Source organism: Stylophora pistillata, unplaced genomic scaffold, assembly GCF_964205215.1.
Source record: "Stylophora pistillata unplaced genomic scaffold, jaStyPist1.2 SCAFFOLD_51, whole genome shotgun sequence".
Lineage (NCBI taxonomy): Eukaryota > Metazoa > Cnidaria > Anthozoa > Scleractinia > Pocilloporidae > Stylophora > Stylophora pistillata.
Window position 1 is genome coordinate 94,264 of NW_028290757.1, and position 19,008 is coordinate 113,271.

Consider the following 19,008-nt stretch of genomic DNA (forward strand, 5'->3'; position numbering starts at 1 on the left):
TGACAGGCGCGCGCTGCACTTTCTATACTATTGAGGGAACAGTTTTTCGAAGCCTCAGCTCTCTCGCGGCGCCTGCATTAAGCTCTCAAAAATTCAACTTTTTAGCTCATCCTCAAAGTTTATCATTCTCTCATAATTAAACAGCGCATTTCACAAACACGAGACTGTGACAGGCGCGCGCTGCACTGTCTATACTATTGAGGGAACAGTTTTTGGAAGCCCCAGCTCTCTCGCGGCGCCTGCATTAAGCTCTCAAAAATTCAACTTTTTGTCCAATCGTCAAACCCCAGGGGACGACACAGCCCCACTTTAAAAAGTCCATGATCTCACCTAATCGGCCTCTATTCCTTCCAAACGCTGCCGACTGAACACCGCAAAAGACAACTCAAGGGTTAAAACAATCTCTTCTCCCATCCTAAGAGAGAAAAACCAGCGGGAAAAAAAGATGGCCTCTCTCGTAGACCTGTGCTATGCTTCCGACGACGACGAATCACAGATCCTAGACTTTCACGATCAAACCACGCAACATCCTCCGACTTCGACTTCCACTTCGAATTTATCGCCTGTAAGCCACGAGGCACAGGCAACGCAGCAAAAATCACCACAACCAGATTGCCTTGGCCAATTGGACAGCCCGCACCATTTGACTCCTACACCTACCCGGAAAAAACTCACCTACGCCCTAAGTCCGCGAGATATCCCACCCGATGTGGACGTCTTTCTGGATGCTGTTTCCAATTACTTCACTAGAGCGGTGAACCTTGAACGACAAAGTGCAGCCGTCGCGCAGTCCACTTTCCTCAAAGCGCGTGAGCGCATGATGTGTAAGTCACTACATGAACACTTATTATTCGCAGTCAATTACCTTGCTAGCTTATTCGCATTCAAATATCTCGCTCGCTCGCAAGCAAGTAAGCAACACACACGTGCGTCACACCTGACCTGATTTTCTGTTTTTCTGTTTCATCTCAAGGCTACCTTGGATTTTTGAAGAGATATCTCGGAATGGACCTAGCACCAGATGTTTTTCTCCGCCTAAGTCTCATGGAACAATATTTCAACTTTCTCAGGGTGAGTGCAGATTTGAATTTTGGCAATTGTTTCTTGTCGCCTTTAGGAAATAACTTTGCCGACAAAAACTGCAAAACTGTCTCAAGCCATCTGATAGGACGGCAACAAAGGTAAAAGAAAAGGAAAAATCACAAATTGTGCCATATTTTCAGGCTTAAATTGTGCAGCAAGATACAACCGTTGTGCCCCATAAATCATTCGAGTTTTTCAGGCTTCATTGCTTTTGTTTGACCAGCTTTCAAAAGACGTTCTTGTCTTGCAAGTTTGCAGCTTGTTCAACGTCAGCAATATTTTTAACTCGGCCAATGCCCTACTGGTCTCCCCGCAGCCGTCACGTTTCGCGCGGCGAGGCACGTGCTTGCTTGAGACAAAAAGGACACCTTGACAAATATGACATGACGCCCTTAGACCGCTGACCATAATGCTTGTCTCTTGAATCAAAATGGCTGCCGGAACTACTTCGCCGGTCAGTTTAGCTCTGCCAATTTCTCTCACTTGTTTTTTGGTTGTACGTGACCTGGATTTACTCAAATGTTGTTGCTAGGACGAGAGGCAATGCAGTTCGGCGACAATTTCAAACCACGTGAGCTCACTGCTTTATGCGGTGAAGTTTCTGCATAAGGAACACGGTCCTGGTTTCAAGGATGTACAAATGATTCGTCAGTTGAGAGCACAGGCAACGATATTTCAAAAGCAAGGCGACAGAGAACGGCCTTCGTCGCGAGAAGAGTTCGAAGCCCTAAATCGCTGGCTACCCTGGTGAGTTCTCTTTTGTTCTTTTGAGCCAGTACCTGTAAACTGGCAAATTAATAATTTTAGCAATGATACTGGTATACTGTAGGGACCAATGGATTTGTTATTGTCCATTTGAGATATGTATCAATCAACTTGAACTGAAGTAACAGGGGAATCAGGAAAATTGCCCTTCAGAAAAGCAGTTGGAGAGCAGTTCCCACATGGAATGTCTTTGTCAGTGTTCCCACAAAGAAAGTATTAAAGATGTTAGCATTAGCACAGGGATTGTCAACAGTTTTACCACTTTCAAGAATACTGGGAAATGTAATCAGCCTTTACTTTACCAATGTTGATGATTGATATCTAATTCCAGACCATGTTTTTCTCATATTCATCTTATTACACAAAAAGTCATTTTTAAAATAATCGGATTTGCTAGCTATAATTTTTTTCTTTGACAACACTATTCCTGAAGTTCTTACGAAGATACATCAGATTAGGATTTGAATGTGGACACCTATGGATTTGGGAATAGAGCTTATCTCTGTATTGTATTTTGGCAAGAATGCATTTAGTGATACCGGGCTTGGTAGACGACTTGATTTTGCGTTTGGAGAGCTTTCGACACGGTGCATGATAATTTACAAGTTGAGATATCTGATCATAGCAAAATATTGAATCTAGTGTTGGCATCTATAACGATCACTTGAGATGTTATTCCAGATCTAGACGTGAAAATTAAGTCATTGATAAATTTCTCTTCACCGAGTTTGGAAAAGTCATTTTTATAATAGTTTAAAACTTTATATAGTCTACATGTGAGCAGGCTAACAATTGTGCATGACATTGCAATATTTTTTGTTAGAATTTTAGAATGACATCTTCAGAAACTATTTCCTATGATAACCAAATTATCATACACACAGGATTTGCATCATAAATTTCCTTTAGAATGATCACACCTAACTTCCAAAATTCTAGAGAATTTCCTGCTATTGCTCGATTCCTTATAAAAGAAGTACAGTTAGTTAGTTTAACTCAGTAGTTCAGAGTGTCCAGACCAGCACTTACTAGCTCAGAACCTCTTGGTCACAGAAAAAGTAACTCCAGTACATGTAACCTCAAGGTAGTGACCTTTTTTACTGAGGATTTGGTATGTCACATTTCACCTATCATTGTATGTCTTACAGTTTGAGTTCAAGAATAATATGGTTCATGTGTACTTATCTCAATCCAATTGTTTAGTCTTTGCTTGAGTCCTTATATTAGTTGATTCATGTTCAAAATGTGTCAAGATTGCATTCAGCTTTCAGAACCTTGCATTTATCTGTATACTTGACTTAAAGTTCATTGGTGAAATCAGATATCTCACTACAGTCTTCATTCTTTAGTCCATCAGTAATGACAGATGTTGTTGTCCTGTCACTGAATGAGATTCTACCAGTCTTCCTAGTTTTAAGTCAAAGGAAAATATGAAATTGTGATTGAAATAATTCAGTCTGAGATTGTGTACGATCAGGAATTGAGGAAGATGATTAGAGACTAGATTACCACTGATGGCATTCATAGCATGAGTATTTGCAAATATATTATCAATGAAGGTTGCTGATCTTTAAGTAATACGTGTTGATTGTGAGATGCAAGGTACAAGAGAAAAGGAGTTTAGCATTAGCAAGAAATCATTGGACTCAGGATGACTTTCACAATTGAATAAGTTTATATGAAAATCACCCATAATGAAGAGGGACTTATTTACCCTAGTTAGCCGAGATAAAGTTGACTCGAGATGTTCTCTGAACCTTAGGGGTAGAGGAATGGTGTCTATAGGTACAAGGACGAAAAACATTTTTGACTTTTCTATCAATTATGTGGACTTTCTTTGTCGATTCTAAGTCAGCCTCGTCGTTCAATCTTTTAGGGACGAGGTTGTGGCTGCCGTCTCACTCCAACGCGAACGCTTTCAATTGAGCTGGGAGGTCAACATGAAAGCCAGGGAAAGCTGCAACTTGGTCCTTTTAAGCCTGTATGTTTTCATTCCACCATCCCGGGGTCTTGAGATGCGAACTCTTCGAATTGTCACAGAGCCAGACAGCTTGGAGGCACGACAGCGGAAGGAACAAAATCTGCTGGTGATGAGGGAAGATTCGATTGTGCTCCACTTTAATGATTACAAAACCAAAAGCTCCTGTGGACGGGATGAGCTAACTCTGCAGGTGAGATAAGGACTCAGTTTTTAAGAAAGCCCGAAACGCTCTTGTGGCGCTGATGAAAAGAACATTTGTACCAGTTGCAAAGTCTTTGCAAACAATGTGCTTTCCAAACATATAGTTTTTATGCCAGCTCAAGGGAAAAAAGAAATGGACAGCATGTGTTGTTAACATTTGCCAAGTTGCAGCCGGCAAGGGAATTGGGTAGCTGGTTATTTATTTATTTATTTTCTTACGATTATGAAGGATCATTGTAGATTTTGCCGATTTCACATGAACAAAGACACCATACTCATTACTGTGCGAAGAATTTTCCCATCGCTTTCTAAAAAAGGGGAAGTCAACTGAAAAAGGATCTGTCCTTCTTTTTTTAGCCTGGCCACGAGCTGTACAAAGTTCTTGCAAATTACATCAAGGAGTTTCGTCCACGCCTTACAAAGGAGGAAAGTGGGAACTTTTTGCTTTTGGTAAGTAGATTCAACTTATCCCCCGAAACTGGACAATATTCATGAGAACCCTTCAACTCATCACCTTCAACTGGAAAATAGCATGCCACCCTAACCCTAACCCTAACCCTAACCCTAACCCTAACCCTAACCCTAACCCTAACCCTAACCCTAACCCTTCTAATGGTGAATCTCTCAAAACCCTAACCCTAAGACCTAGCCCTAACCCCTAACTCCAACCCTAACCCTAACCCTCACCCTAGCCTAAAACTTGCCTATTTCTACCAAAAGTCTGCCCAGGGGATAAGTCATGACGTCCTGACAGCGTGACATTAATGACGTCACAACCACTTCAAATGTCACCCAACACGCGTCACAGACATACACGCGTATAGAGAAAAGACCAAAGAAACAAAAACAACAGAACAAAAACACAAAAAAAGCACAATAGTGACTTCGATGGCCGTATTTCCTCAAGTATGACGTCATTGACGTTACTCTGACGTCATACGTCACGAAATACGCGTGACTGCACCACACGCGTGAAAGAAAAAGATCACAATTTTGAGTGAAATGTGCGCATCTCGTCATGTATGACGTCATGCACCTCATCATGGCATGAAGTGGATGACATCACGCCTCGCCTGGGTTGCGTAATGGCGCCACAAGTGCAATATCAATTGAGAAAACTGCTAGAGGTCTAAGTCCACCAAAGTGCTCCTTTTTTAAGTTTCTCAAGCCCCATTTTCCCAAAGCACATTAATGTAGACATGCTTAGAAAGGTCTCTGCAAGAGGAACACTTTGATATGTATAAAACTCCTTAACTCCTTAATGGGCATGCTCAGCGGAAGAGGTCGAAAACGAGGGGAGGTCCACCAAAGTGGTTTTCCTTAAGTTTGTCAAGCTTCATCTCACCAAACCACACTAAAGTAGTCATGGTTGGGAAGATCTCTGCCAGAGGAACACCTTAATATGTATAAAACTCAATAGGTTAAGAAACCCCTTAGGATACAGCAGTTAGTTAGGGTTGCAATCTAGGGCTAGGGTTAGGCTAGGGGTTAGGGTTGCAATCTAGGGCTAGGGTTGCAATCTAGGGTTAGGGTTGCAATCTAGGGCTAGGGTTGCAATCTAGGGTTAGGGTTAGGCTAGGGGTTAGGGTTAGCACCTTCACGTCTAAGGGAATCACCCTAGAATTAACTCAGCCCTGCCCAAATCTGGCATGTAGATTGTAAAGTGCATGATCTCTTATGGGGAAAAGTATCAGCTCAATCCGTCGCGAAGCATGCATTTTTGAACGAAGCCAAAAGGTCCGGTATAGGTATAACACCCACACAAGACTTGAACTTGTAACTTCACCTTGATACTAGGGCTTGATCTCAAACCTGCTAAAAGCTTTATTCCTGAGAGTTGAGCTCTGAAATTTTCACAGGATTCTTATGGCGTTCTCTCCATCTCGAGGAGCAAGTTTGATGTCAATCCGTGTCATACTTTTCATTCTAGGTGCATTTTGTCATCAGATGTCCATCCGCCACAAAGAGTTAGTGCTAGGCTTACCAGGTTTCTAAGGTCTTGCCACGCATCATTTCATCGAATCACAGCATGTGATACACTGTTAGGAAGGTCTCGTCGAGAAGAACATCTTCACGTGTTTCAATCTACTGAGCCTAATAATGCGCATGCGTTGGAGAAGGTAAAAAGTCGAAAAAAAGGGGCATTTTGACAGTTCCGTTTGAAAGGCTACGAAAACCATGAAAACCTCCCGAAACTGACAGAAGAGGACATTGAAATGATTGTTCATTCTATTGACAGTCGTGTGGTTTAATGGGTGTAGAAAATGATCCATTGGAGAATTTTCTACGAATTTTCTTGTTTGACGGGGTGAAATAAGTACGCTTTGCAGACCTATCTTTCTTAGCTTTCAAAATTCGTAGAAAAATCAATTTTCATCCGTTTCTCGTTAAACTTACATCGGTGCAATTAGCTTTGAAAGTACTTTCCACTAGAATTATAAAAAGAGATGAAAGTTGGCGTGTCCACACTCTGTCAAAGTTGAAACTTTTTCTCACTTTTACCCCGACCTATTAAAAATGGAAAAATTGCTCTGCTCACAGTATTTTCAACGTCAGTGGTCATTAAACAGCAGGAAAAAGAGAAAAAGGAGGAAAAAGGAAGAGAACAAAAGAAAAAAGAAACAGACAAAAAAGGGCAACTCCGGTATCGAACCCCGGACCGTCAGATTCTCGGTAATCTGCCCGCGGCGGTCATGGAGGGTCAAGAGTTCAATACCGGCCGGTGCGCGACTAAACTCTTTTTTGCTTTTTTTGCTTTTTTCCTCCTTTTTCTTCTTTTACCCCTCCTATTTTCATGCACTTTAGCTGCCGAGCATGGTTTTTCTCTTTATTTTGGAAAATAACCATCTTACCGATTTTCACTTGTACATGTACAAGTAAACAAACAAAATGGCGGACTGCACAATGCGATCGTAGTTTTGCTTTTATCGCCTAAGCCAAGGCCTAAGCCAGCCCACGGACACCCGAAATCAGCTTGCCTCTCCACGCTCTATGTATTGGCCCAGTTTTTTTGCAAAGAAAACGCTTCCTTTGCCAAACAAACGCAAAACCGAACCGGACCACGTGGTGGCAGCCATTCGCAAGTTGCCATCCTAGTTTTCTGCTTTTAGGCCTGAGCAGAAGCCCAAGGCAGCCCACGGACACCCGAAGTCAGCTTAAGAGTCCATTCTGTACCTAGCGGCCCATTCTATTTGCACTTTCAAGCCGTTCCTTTGGCCAACAGACGCACAACATGCTGCCAGCTCATTTGCATAATGCCAAAATCATTTGGCGAGGAGAGGTAGCCCTTCTTGCAAGCTATAACAACTACTAAGTCCCCGAAGCAACTCGCAAATCCCAAGCCCAGCTACACGCCCGACTCGCATTCCACCCACAAAGCCCAAATCTCAACGCATTTTATTTTTTATTACATTTCAACATCACATAACAGCAGAGTTGCTTCAAGAGTCTTAGCGGCTGTTCGCTCGGGTTCTAATCCACTAGACTGAAACTTGGCCCCTGGCCGAGATACCCCTTCCATTCTTTGAAGAGCTCGTAAGGGCTTTACGGAACCTAGAGGCTTCATGATGCCTCCTCGGTCTCACCAAGCCAACCCAGCGGGAACCCAAGTCAAGTGAACCCAAGCCTCAACCGCTCCTTACCCAGCCCAGGCCCCCCTCTCCAAAATTCTCACCAAGGCCAGCTGAAAAATGCCCACCAGGGCAAATGAACATTTCTGCCGAGGGCAAATGAACATTACAGAAGGCTCTGAAATGCCCTCATCTGGGGCTGAACTCAACTTTGTCAAAACTTTTCTAAGTCTCACTTATTAATAAAAAGCTATAAATCATCTAAACATAAATGAAAACCTTTGCATTTTAATCACAGTAACGTTCATGTTATAACTAATACCCAGGCAAGACATCACGTGATTCCCTTCACTTCCGAAGAGTCTAACGCATGTCTTCCCGGCATTTTAACGAGGGGAATTCATCGTACAGGGCAAATTAAACATCAACGAGGGGAACTGAACATAAACGAGGGGAACTCAACTTTCTCGCCTGGGTCTGAATTGCCCTCACGAGGGGAACTGAACATTGAGCGAGGGGAACTGAACATAAACAGAGGGGAACTCAACATCAACAGAGGGGAAATGAACATCATACGAGGGGAACTGAACATTACCGAGGGGAAATGAACATTTCTTACGAGGGGAAATGAACAGGGAAGCTAACCCTAACCCTAACCCTAACCCTAACCCTAAACCCTAACCCTAACCCTAACCCTAACCCTAACCCTAACCCTAACCCTAACCCTAACCCTAACCCTAACCCTAACCCTAACCCTAACCCTAACCCTAACCCTAACCCTAACCCTAACCCTAACCCTAACCCTAACCCTAACCCTAACCTAACCCTAACCCTAACCCTAACCCTAATTAGGTTCATTTGATGTTGACCCGGACTCCCTCGAAAGTTACCCTCGTAGAAAATTCATAAAAAATTTGCGTTTTAATGGTTTTCATTGAAACTTTGTATATGTATAGTCTATACATTGGTGTATGTTTGTGTGTAGTTTCAATAATATTTGTTGAGTATTTATTAAGATATGGGAGTTCAAAGTTGAAGAGGGAGTCGGGGTCAACTTTTGAGGGGATTAAGGGAAAAATTCATTTTTGGGTTCTAAAAATAGCATCATTGCTAGTCCCCCGTCAATCCCCGTCTAGCGATATTAGTACCCCATGCTTCCCTAGGGATTTGGCCAATGAATACTCTCAATTCCACGAAAAATCGATTACATATGCGCCTATGCATTGATTACCCGAAAAGGAGTCCGGGTCAACATAAGGGAGTCCGCGTCAACATTTTGGGGATAGTGTTGACCCGGACTCCCTCTTTTGGGGGATCACTAAAAAATTCATAATAAAATAGCGTTTTAATAATTTTTAATGAAACTTAATACATATATAGCTTAGTCATTGGTCTATGTTTGTGTAGAGTTTTAATGATATTTATTAGATATTTATAAAGATATAGGGGTTTAAAAGTTGACGAAGGAGTCGGGGTCAACATTTTGGGGAATGAGGGAAAAATTAACTTTTTTGTTCTAAAAATAGCATCATACCTAGTGTCTCGTCATTCCCCGTCGAGTGATATTAGTACCCTTTGATTCCCCAGGGATTTGGAGAATGCGTACAGCGTTTTGATTCAAAATTGATTACCCGAAAGGGAGTCCGCGTAAACATTTCTTTGCTCAATGTTGACCAGGACTCCCTCTTTCACTACCCTCTTAGAAAATTCATAAAAAATTCAAAATATAATATCCTAACTTGTGCTTTGGTATACATAGAGTACTAGTATAGAACTCTCTATGTGCAAGATTTGGCATGATTCCATTAAAAGCAAATAGGAAATATTGCACTTAGGGTAAGGGGTAGGGAGTCCTGGTCAACATTTTGGGGGAGTCCAGCTAAAAATAACCCAGGCATGCCCAAATTTGGTATGTGCATAGTATAGGTCATTCCCCGTCGAGCGATATTGGTACCGTTCGATTCCCTGTAATTTGGTAACTCCAGAGCTAGGCCGAAAGATCTAGTATAGGTAACACCCCTACACAAGACTTTGACTTGTAACTCAACCTTGAAACTAGGGCTAGATCGCAAAACTCCTAAAACCTTTATTCTTTGGTCTTTCGGGCTGAAACTTTCACAGACAGTTTCTGGCGCTCTTTGTACTATGTAGACCAAGTATGACGTCATCTCGTCAAATAGTTTTGATTTTATGTCCCTTTTTCGTCAAATTTGCATATTTTGAGAAAAGATAAGGTTAGGCTTAGAGGGTTTTTGACGTTTTGTTGAGCACTATTTCATTAAATGTAGACAAATTATATATCGTTGGAAAGGTCTTTTCAAGAACTACAACTTGAGTTATTTAAAAGTGTAAAAATCATTAATGTGCATGCGCTGGAGATCCAAAAAGCCAAAAAAATGGGGTTTTTTTACCCTTTTTTGCAGGGCTTAAAAAGCCATCAAAATCGCACGGAATTGACACCAAATGATATTGACATGGTAGTCCATAGACTTAACAATAGTTTGTTGTTATTGGCTTAGATATTACTTTATCTGCAAATTTTTTACGAATTTTCTGCTAACACGGGTGTCATATGTACACTTTGCAGAGTATCACTTTTATCTTAAAAAATTCATAAAAAAATCAGTTTTTTTCGTTTTTTCGTGAAACTTACAGCAATGTAATCAAAATATCTTGTACTTTTAAATGAAATTAAAAAAAAAGAAATGATTTTTTCAACCCTTTTCGTCTTCTTTAAGACGTTATAAATCCTTTGCGTTTTGAGCAATTCTCTTCATACTTACACATACAATAAAGCTATCTCTGCACCAATTGTCTGCCTAGTTTGAAGGCTGGGACAATTAGGGTTCTTTAGTTACAGTAGATTGAATGACTGTTTGTCCATTTCACAATTATGCCATCTTCGCCTTACTCATAAAGCTTTTAAAATTTATAAAAAATTTAAACACCACTTAAATGACATAATTTCTTCAGCATTAAATAAACCTTGAAATGACGTTTAGTTTCGTGTGAAATTCTATAAAAAACTTTATAATTAAATTTTCGCTTTGATTGACAGAAGTCAACCTTGATTGACATATGTCGATCAACATCACTTTCCAAATTTAGGAACATCACAAGGTTGGCAAGGGATTGGACTGTCATACCTGTTACTTTTAAGTTGGTTAACAATTAGAGTTATTGAGTGACAGTAGATTGAGTGACTGCCTGTCCATCTCAAAATTATGACATTTCGCTTAACTCGTAGGCCTTTGAAAATTTATAAAAAAATTAAAATTAATTGTGTTGACTAGATTATACAACCATTACATAGACCAAGGCATGACGTCTACAATCATGTAAATTCTATAAAAAAAATTATAATTAAATTTTCGCTTTGATTGACAGAAGTCAATAATAACTGACAGATGTCAATCAACATCACTGTCATATTTTAAGAATATGAAAAGAAAGGCAAAAGATCATTCTATCATGCCTGTAAGTATCAAGTTTATTTAATGAAAAAACACGTGTCCATCGCTTGTCAAAATTGGAGCAAAATGGCCATGTTACCCCTTGGCCTAAAGATCCAAGATGGCGGACACTAAATGGGGTCACCTTGCGGGAAGTGCTATAACTACAGATTCTCTCACGCTCTTGACTTGAAATTACTCTGAGATATATACATGGAATGGAAGTATGTTGCTGTTAAGTTTGAAGTAATTAGCTTGCGAATCAACCGAGATATGGCGGTTGAAAGATTGACAACTGAAACGTGCACGAGGGGCTAAGGGGTGTAAGGCAGAATAGCTGTACTTAGCTGTACTTAGGGCTAGAAAACCACTTTTAAGGTGCTACAGACTCGTTTTGGACATCAATGAACCTATAGCGCGAGTTTCAGAGAGATTTAAAATTTTGACCAAAATGGCCATGTTACCCCTTAGCCAAAAAATCCAAGATGGCGGACACTAAATGGGGTCACCTCGCAGAAAGTGTTATAACTACTGATTATCTCATGCTCTTGACTTCAGATCTCTGTGAGATATAGAAATGGCATAGAACTACTTTCGTATGAAGTTTGAAGTATTTAGCTTGCGAATCAATTGAGATATGGCGGTTGAAAGATTGACAAGTGAAACGTGTAAGACGGGCTAAGGGGTGTAAGGCAGAATAGCTGTACTTAGCTGTACTTAGGGCTAGAAAACCACTTTTAAGGTGCTACAGACTCGTTTTGGACATCAATGAACCTATAGCGGGAGTTTCAGAGAAATTTAAAATTTTGACCAAAATGGCCATGTTACCCCTTAGCCTAAAAATCCAAGATGGCGGACACTAAATGGGGTCACCTCGCAGAAAGTGCTATAACTACTGATTCTCTCTCGCTCTTGACTTCAAATTTCTGTGAGATATAGACATGGCATGGAACTACATTGGTATGAGGTTTGAAGTAATTAGCTTTCGAATCAGTAGAGATATGGCAGTTGAAAGATTGACAAGTGAAACGTGTAAAATGGGCTAAGGGGTGTAAGGCAGAATAACTGTACTTAGGGCTAGAAAACCACTTTTAAGGTGCTAGAGACTCGTTTTGGACATCAATGAACCTATAGCGGGAGTTTCAGAGAAATTTAAAATTTTGACCAAAATGGCCATGTTACCCCTTGGCCTAAAAATCCAAGATGGCGGACACTAAGTGGGGTGACCTCGCGGGAAGTGCTATAACTACCGATTCTCTCATGCTGTTGACTTGAAATTTCTCTGAGATATAGACATGGCATGGTATTAGTTTCCTATGAAGTTTGAAGTAATTAGCTTTCCAATCAACTGAGATATGATGGTTGAAAGATTGACAAGAGAAACGTGTAAGATGGGCCAAGGGGTGTAAGTCAGAATAACTCTTCTTAAGGCTAGAAAACCAGTTCTAAGGTGCTATGACTATGACTAGGACTCTGACTATGACTAGGACTATGACTATGACTATGACTCTGACTATGACTATGTCTATCACTATGACTCTGACTCTGACTATGGCTATGACTATGACTATGACTCTGACTATGACTATGACTATGACTCTGACTATGGCTATGACTATGACTATGACTGAGTATGACTCTGACTATGACTATGACTATGACTCTGACTATGACTCTGACTGACTCTGACTATGGCTATGACTATGACTATGACTCTGACTATGACTCTGACTATGACTATGACTATGACTATGACTCTGACTATGACTATGACTATAACTGAGTATGACTCTGACTCTGACTATGACTATGACTATGACTATGACTCTGACTATGACTCTGACTATGACTAGGACTATGACTATGACTATGACTATGACTATGACTCTGACTATGACTCTGACTATGACTATGACTATAACTCTGACTCTGACTATGACTATGACTGACTCTGACTATGACTCTGACTATGACTCTGACTATGGCTATGACTATGACTATGACTATGACTATGGCTATGACTCTGACTATGACTATGACTATGACTATGGCTATGACTACGACTATGACTATGCCTTTGACGATCACTACCACTATGACTATGGCCTAACCCTTGGTCATAGTCATATGTATAGTCATAGTATTACTCATAGTTATAGTCATAGTCGAAGTCATAACCATAGTCATAGTCATCATCTCAACCATAGTATCGTCCTAGTCATTATCTAAGTCATACAAAATACCAAAAATTAGACTATGACTATGTCTAACTATGACTTGTACTATGGCTATGATTATGTCTATTGTTCTATTCTTAGTCATAGTCATATCTATCGTCACAGCATCAATCATAGTCATAGTCATAGCCTACGTCACAACCATAGTTTTGTCATAGTCATATCTGAGTCATAGTCGTACTCATTTAAGGTTTATGAGTAGGACTATGACTTAGATATTAACTATGAAAAAACTGGTTTTGACGTAGGCTATGACTATGATTATGATTGATGCTCTGACGATAGATATGACTATGACTAAGAATAGACAATAGACAAAGTCAGAACCATAGTACAAGCCATAGTTAGACATATTCATAGTCTAATTTTAAGTATTTTCTACAACGAATAAAATGGGTCTTTAAGTGACGCTAGCGCCTAAAGTACTTGATAAAATCTAACAATATTGACACAAGACATAGAAAAGTACACAATAAACATCGTGTGAAAATTTGACGCAATTCCATTTAGCCGTTTACGAGATAAACCCTAAGGAGTCCGGGTCAACATCGGAGGGAGTCCGGGTCAACATCGAGGGAGTCCGGGTCAACATAGGGAGTCCGGGTCAACATAGGGAGTCCGGGTCAACACAGGGAGTCCGGGTCAACATTCGAAGGAGTCCGGGTCAACATCGAGGGAGTCCGGGTCAACACATAGGGAGTCCGGGTCAACATAGGGAGTCCGGGTCAACATGTAGGGAGTCCGGGTCAACATCGAGGGAGTCCTAGTCAACATCGAGGGAGTCCGGGTCAACAATGAATCTAACCCTAACCCTAACCCTAACCCTAACCCTAACCCTAACCCTAACCCCTAAAAACCCGGTTAAATCTTTCAAATTGCTAACCCTTCAAAGGGTGAATTTTTCAAATGTCTCACCCTTCTAAGGGTGAATCTTTCAAATTGCTTACCCTTGTAAGGGTGAATCTTTCAAATGTCTCACCCTTCAAATGGGTGAATATTTCAAATGTCTCACCCTTCAAAGGGTGAGTCTATCAAATGTCTCACCCTTCTAAGGGTGAATCTTTCAAATGTCTTACCCTTTCAAAGGTGAATCTCTCAAATGTCTTACCCTTGAAACCTTAACCACCCTCATAGGGGTCCATGGGATTTCTTAAGCACCCTCGTAGGGGTCCTTGGGATTTCTTAACCACCCTCATAGGGGTGCCTGGGATTGGAAATTAATTCTACTCAGTGTGTCAACCTGATGGTGGTATGGACAGCATGAGGGGGTCTCAGAAAAGCAAAAGCTTGACCACTACATACAGTACTGTTTTGTTTTTTTTTTTTTTTACAAGTTCAATGTCATTTTCAGTCTTGAGGAAAAGATCGAGTGATTTGCCCACTGGGGAGGTGTGGTTTGAAAATTGCAAACATTTGTCTTAAAAAATGGTAGAACTGGTTATTATTATTATTGTTATTATTATTATTATTATTACTATTACTATAATTATTATTGTGAATTAAAACTGGTTATAGTTCATTTCTGTTCATTGTCCATTCATGAATGTTTTCTTTTTACTTGCACCTTGTAGAACAGGAAGGGTGAAAGCTTTTCAGGACCCGCATTCTCTGCGCACATGAAAAGTTTGTTTCGCAGCCTCACTGGAAAATCGGTGACAATCAACATGCTTCGATCTGCATTCATTACCTGGTCATATGGTAGAGAGTAAGTGGCCATTTTTTTTTTTACTACTATACAATTCAGCAAATAAGTCATGCCTTTATTTAATGATCGCAACAGCAGATAGCCTCAACTTTTGGCCCTCAGAACATAAACATACAATTTCATTTAACAATTCTTTAAGAACTCATTATTTATTATCTAGAGGGCCGCAAGTTTATTAGCCTCGGCTATTTCGTGTTAACCCTCGTTAGATAAAGTCTTGACCTTACCTTACCTAAGAAAGAATTAAAATTTCAGTCAAAGCCATGGATAACCCAAGGATTTCAAAATATCCATTCGAGTAAAAAAAGTAAATTTTATAAAAGATATTTCAAGACCAAATCTTGTTCAATACCTCCTTTGAGACCGGTTGTAATGCCGGCCAATTTAAAATTAGCAAATGTGATTCCAGTCTATAAAAAGGGATCCCACACTTGTCTATCCAATTATCAACCAATCTGCTTGATGTCTGTTTTTAATAAATTCCTTGAAAAACTTGCATGCAATAGATTAGTTGATTTCCTTGAAAAGGAAAAAAAAGCGTTCTTTGAAAATGAACTTGGTTTTAGGGCTTAGCAGTCCACTCATCACACTACACTTGGTGTTGTTGATAGATTTCAAAGGGCAATTGATGGGCAATTGACAGGCATTTTTCTTGCGGTATATTCTTAGATGTCAGTAAGGCGTTTGATACCATCAGTCATGAGATATTGTTAAGAAAATTGGAGTTTTTATCTCGATGGCTTCTTTAATTCAGTACTTAGTATCCACAACTACAATACACGAAGTGCAGCAAATCAATCTTATTACCTGCCTCGAGCTAGCACAAACTATGGTATTTTTCATATTCGCTTTAAGGACCAAAGGTCTGGGACTCTCTTGGCCAAGATATAAAGTCAACCCCTTTCAGTAAATTTAAAAAAAAAAAGAAATTAAAAATGAATTACTGTGCCAATATTAATGTCACCCTGGTCTTCTGCTTTGACCAGAGTAATCAGTTTCTTCATAGCTATTACTGTGATTTATTTGTTGCTCTAGGCTCTTTTATAATTTATACATATATATATATATGTATTTAGTGTGACTTGATTTTCGTAGAACAGTGCTCAATACATAGAAGTAGAGCAAAGTATATATTGTGGGAGGCCCTCAATATATATATATATATATATTTGTTTATTTATTATTTTTTTATTTATTTATTTATTTTTTTTTTCATGACTTGCAAATTTCCTTTAGTCTTAATTATTTCTAGTTTAACTCTGTGCGTGTCCCGACCTTAATATTGTAATTTAATTTATAATTTTCTCTTGTACTAAGGCCATTCATTCCACAGGCAACCAAAACAAAACAAAAACTTAAGATGAAAACTCAACTTAAACATGCAACTTACACTTGGACCAGTACCCACTAAATTCAGTGTTGTCAATGTAGCCATCTCTAAAACCAGATTTCCATTTCACAGGGACTGCACAGATGCCCTGAAGGCGTCATTGGCGGCCGCGCTCAGACATTCACGGCAACAGGCTCAGCGGACATACGACCGCCGCACCGCCAATGACCGAAAGAGGCTTGCTGTCGACCTGGCCAGAGACTACGCAGAGGACCGTCTGGACGACGGATCCGACGGTGGCCAAGCACAACCGCAGAGTTCCGATGACTGCCCTTTCAAACCCGGTGACTTTGTGGCAGTAGTGGAAGAGGATAGCCGGCTTAACTGCCCAAAGGTTTTGATAGGACAGATCCATTTCCTTGGTCAAGAAGGTGAGGTTTCTCTTCTCTGGTACAAGAATGTTTCAAAGAACTTTTACAGACTGCAACACGGCAGTGGACAGTGGAGGGAGAGTGTTGACAGCCTAGTGCCTGTTACTGTGAAAGCGCCAAAGAATCGACCGGGGTTGTATCAACTGTGCACTTCCCCCCGTCAAATACACAAGGTCGTCTTTGCAGATTAGGATATCTTCAGTCCACTGAAGAACTACAACTCTTTTTCGTGTCATTGCTACAAACATTCATTTTGTTACTTGATCATCCATCTCATGCCATTTTAAAGTGTTGCCGTTTTGTTGACGTGATGGTTGTGATGTGTGTTATGGGTCACAATTTGAATTTTTTTCAAGTTGGGTTGATTCTCGATTTTCCTCTCGAATAACTAGGGCTAGGAGACAAATGAAATTGAGAATCAACCCAGGTCTGGAAAAAAAAAAAAAAAATCACTCCGATGCAATGTTGACCTGCAACATGCACGCTGTTCTCACAGGCCATTTGATTGGATTTTAAGAAGGGCATTTTGTATCGCCAAAAAATATCTTTGGAAGTTGAAAAAAAAAAGAAGAAAAAAAATGGAGTCTGAATTGAAAATTGAATTTTGACCTGCAACATACACACGTGTATGCAATTTGAATTGAGTGGGACCCCAGTATTTCATACTTGGCTCCAAGGCTGCAGAGACATTTATTCAGTCTTGTGCTTGTCTCGTAGACGGTTCACTTTTAAAAATCGCTTTCTATGAACAGTTTCCCTTGGAAAAACAAAAGTAGTGGTGTCGGCAGCGTTTGCGAAGGAATATAGCATTTGTCACGTGTGAGTTGTTGAAGTGATTGTGTTGTGTCTTGTGAGGAAATAAATCGATGTGTTTACATATTCTCAGCTGGTATTGGTTTGCTTGATTTTAAAGAAATGCCAAAATGCTGACAGCTTTCAAAACAATAGCTTCTTTGTCCCATGTGAGGGGGTCTGAGAAGTGCTGGATTTATCAAGTCCCACTGAGAAAGATCTTGGATTCCCTTACATGGAGCACTATAGCTATTTGACTGGAGGTGCAGGGGACCGATGGTCACTGTGAAGTTGGCTGGTCTATCCATATAAGATTGTGATAGGGAGAGGGGGATAGGTATTCTTTTGCTTGCTTTCGTGCTCTTCTGTTTCGGGGTTTCTTCAACCCTTTCGAGTCACAAAAGTGATCAATAATCCCTACATGAGATGCAAAAAGTTATGAGATTTCATGAAATGATCACCTCAGGAAAAGCGCAGGACCTGCATATTCCAAATTGCATGTGCATATGCTCGAATGCACATTACAGGTTAGCTAACCCTCCAGCCTTGGGAAGTTTCATGCCAGATTTGGGCAGGACTGAGTTAATTCTAGGGCGATTCCCCTAGACGTGAAGATGCTAACCCTAACCCCTAGCCCTAGATTGCAACCCTAACCCCTAGCCCTAGATTGCAACCCTAACCCCTAGCCCTAGATTGCAACCCTAACTAACTGCTGTATCTTAAGGGGTTTCTTAACCTATTGAGTTTTATACGTATGAAAGTGTTCCTCTGGCAGAGATGATCTTCCCAACCAGGACTACTTTAGTGTGGTTTGGTGAGATGAAGCTTGACAAACTTAAGGAAAACCACTTTGGTGGACCTCCCCTCGTTTTCGACCTCTTCCGCTGAGCATGCCCATGAAGGAGTTAAAGAGTTTTATACATATCAAAGTGTTCCTCTTGCAGAGACCTTTCTAAGCATGTCTACATTAATGTGCTTTGGGAAAATGGGGCATGAGAAACTTAAAAAAAGAGCAGTTTGGTGGACTTAGACCTCTAGCAGTTTTCTCAATTGATATTGCACTTGTGGGGGTGATCAAAATCAGTTCTCTCCCCTATGAATGGATCATCAGAAGAACAAGTTATGAGATTTCAACCACTCTCTTAAACCAACTCTCTCTTCCATGAAGATGTCATCATTTACAAAGGACAGCATCCATTAAAATGGTTCAGGCAGAAAACCCTACCCCGATTAAAACCAGCCAAGAAAGAGGAAACTGAATAAAATAACTGCCTTCCTCGTTTCCTTTAAAGATCTGTACAAAGTACTTGTACATAAACAATAGGACATGAGTCCCCTTAAATAGATGCAAAGGCTTCAATTCCCTCTGACCTGACTGAGATGATAAATTGCACTTTTCAGGCCTGGGGTTGGTTTTGTGCTGTTTTATCAGTTTGGGTTTTACAACCCTTTCAAGTCACAA

General features: G+C 40.4%; 1 protein-coding gene across 2 annotated transcripts; it reads left to right on the forward strand.

Annotated features, from left to right (window-relative positions):
- The first annotated feature begins 956 nt into the window (after window positions 1-956).
- Window positions 957-17,639, forward strand: LOC148716003 (uncharacterized). 2 transcript variants are annotated; one of them, XM_088746178.1, is made up of 6 exons: window positions 957-1,071; window positions 1,616-1,830; window positions 3,725-4,019; window positions 4,388-4,480; window positions 14,860-14,993; window positions 16,456-17,639. In XM_088746178.1, the coding sequence occupies exons 1-6, from the start codon at window positions 1,006-1,008 to the stop codon at window positions 16,943-16,945; spliced, it is 1,293 nt and encodes a 430-aa protein (XP_088602304.1). In that variant the 5' UTR covers window positions 957-1,005; the 3' UTR covers window positions 16,946-17,639. The 2 variants fall into 2 exon arrangements, with proteins under 2 accessions (XP_088602304.1, XP_088602305.1); XM_088746179.1 differs by lacking the exon at window positions 957-1,071 and adding an exon at window positions 1,499-1,537.
- Window positions 17,640-19,008: the final 1,369 nt, after the last annotated feature.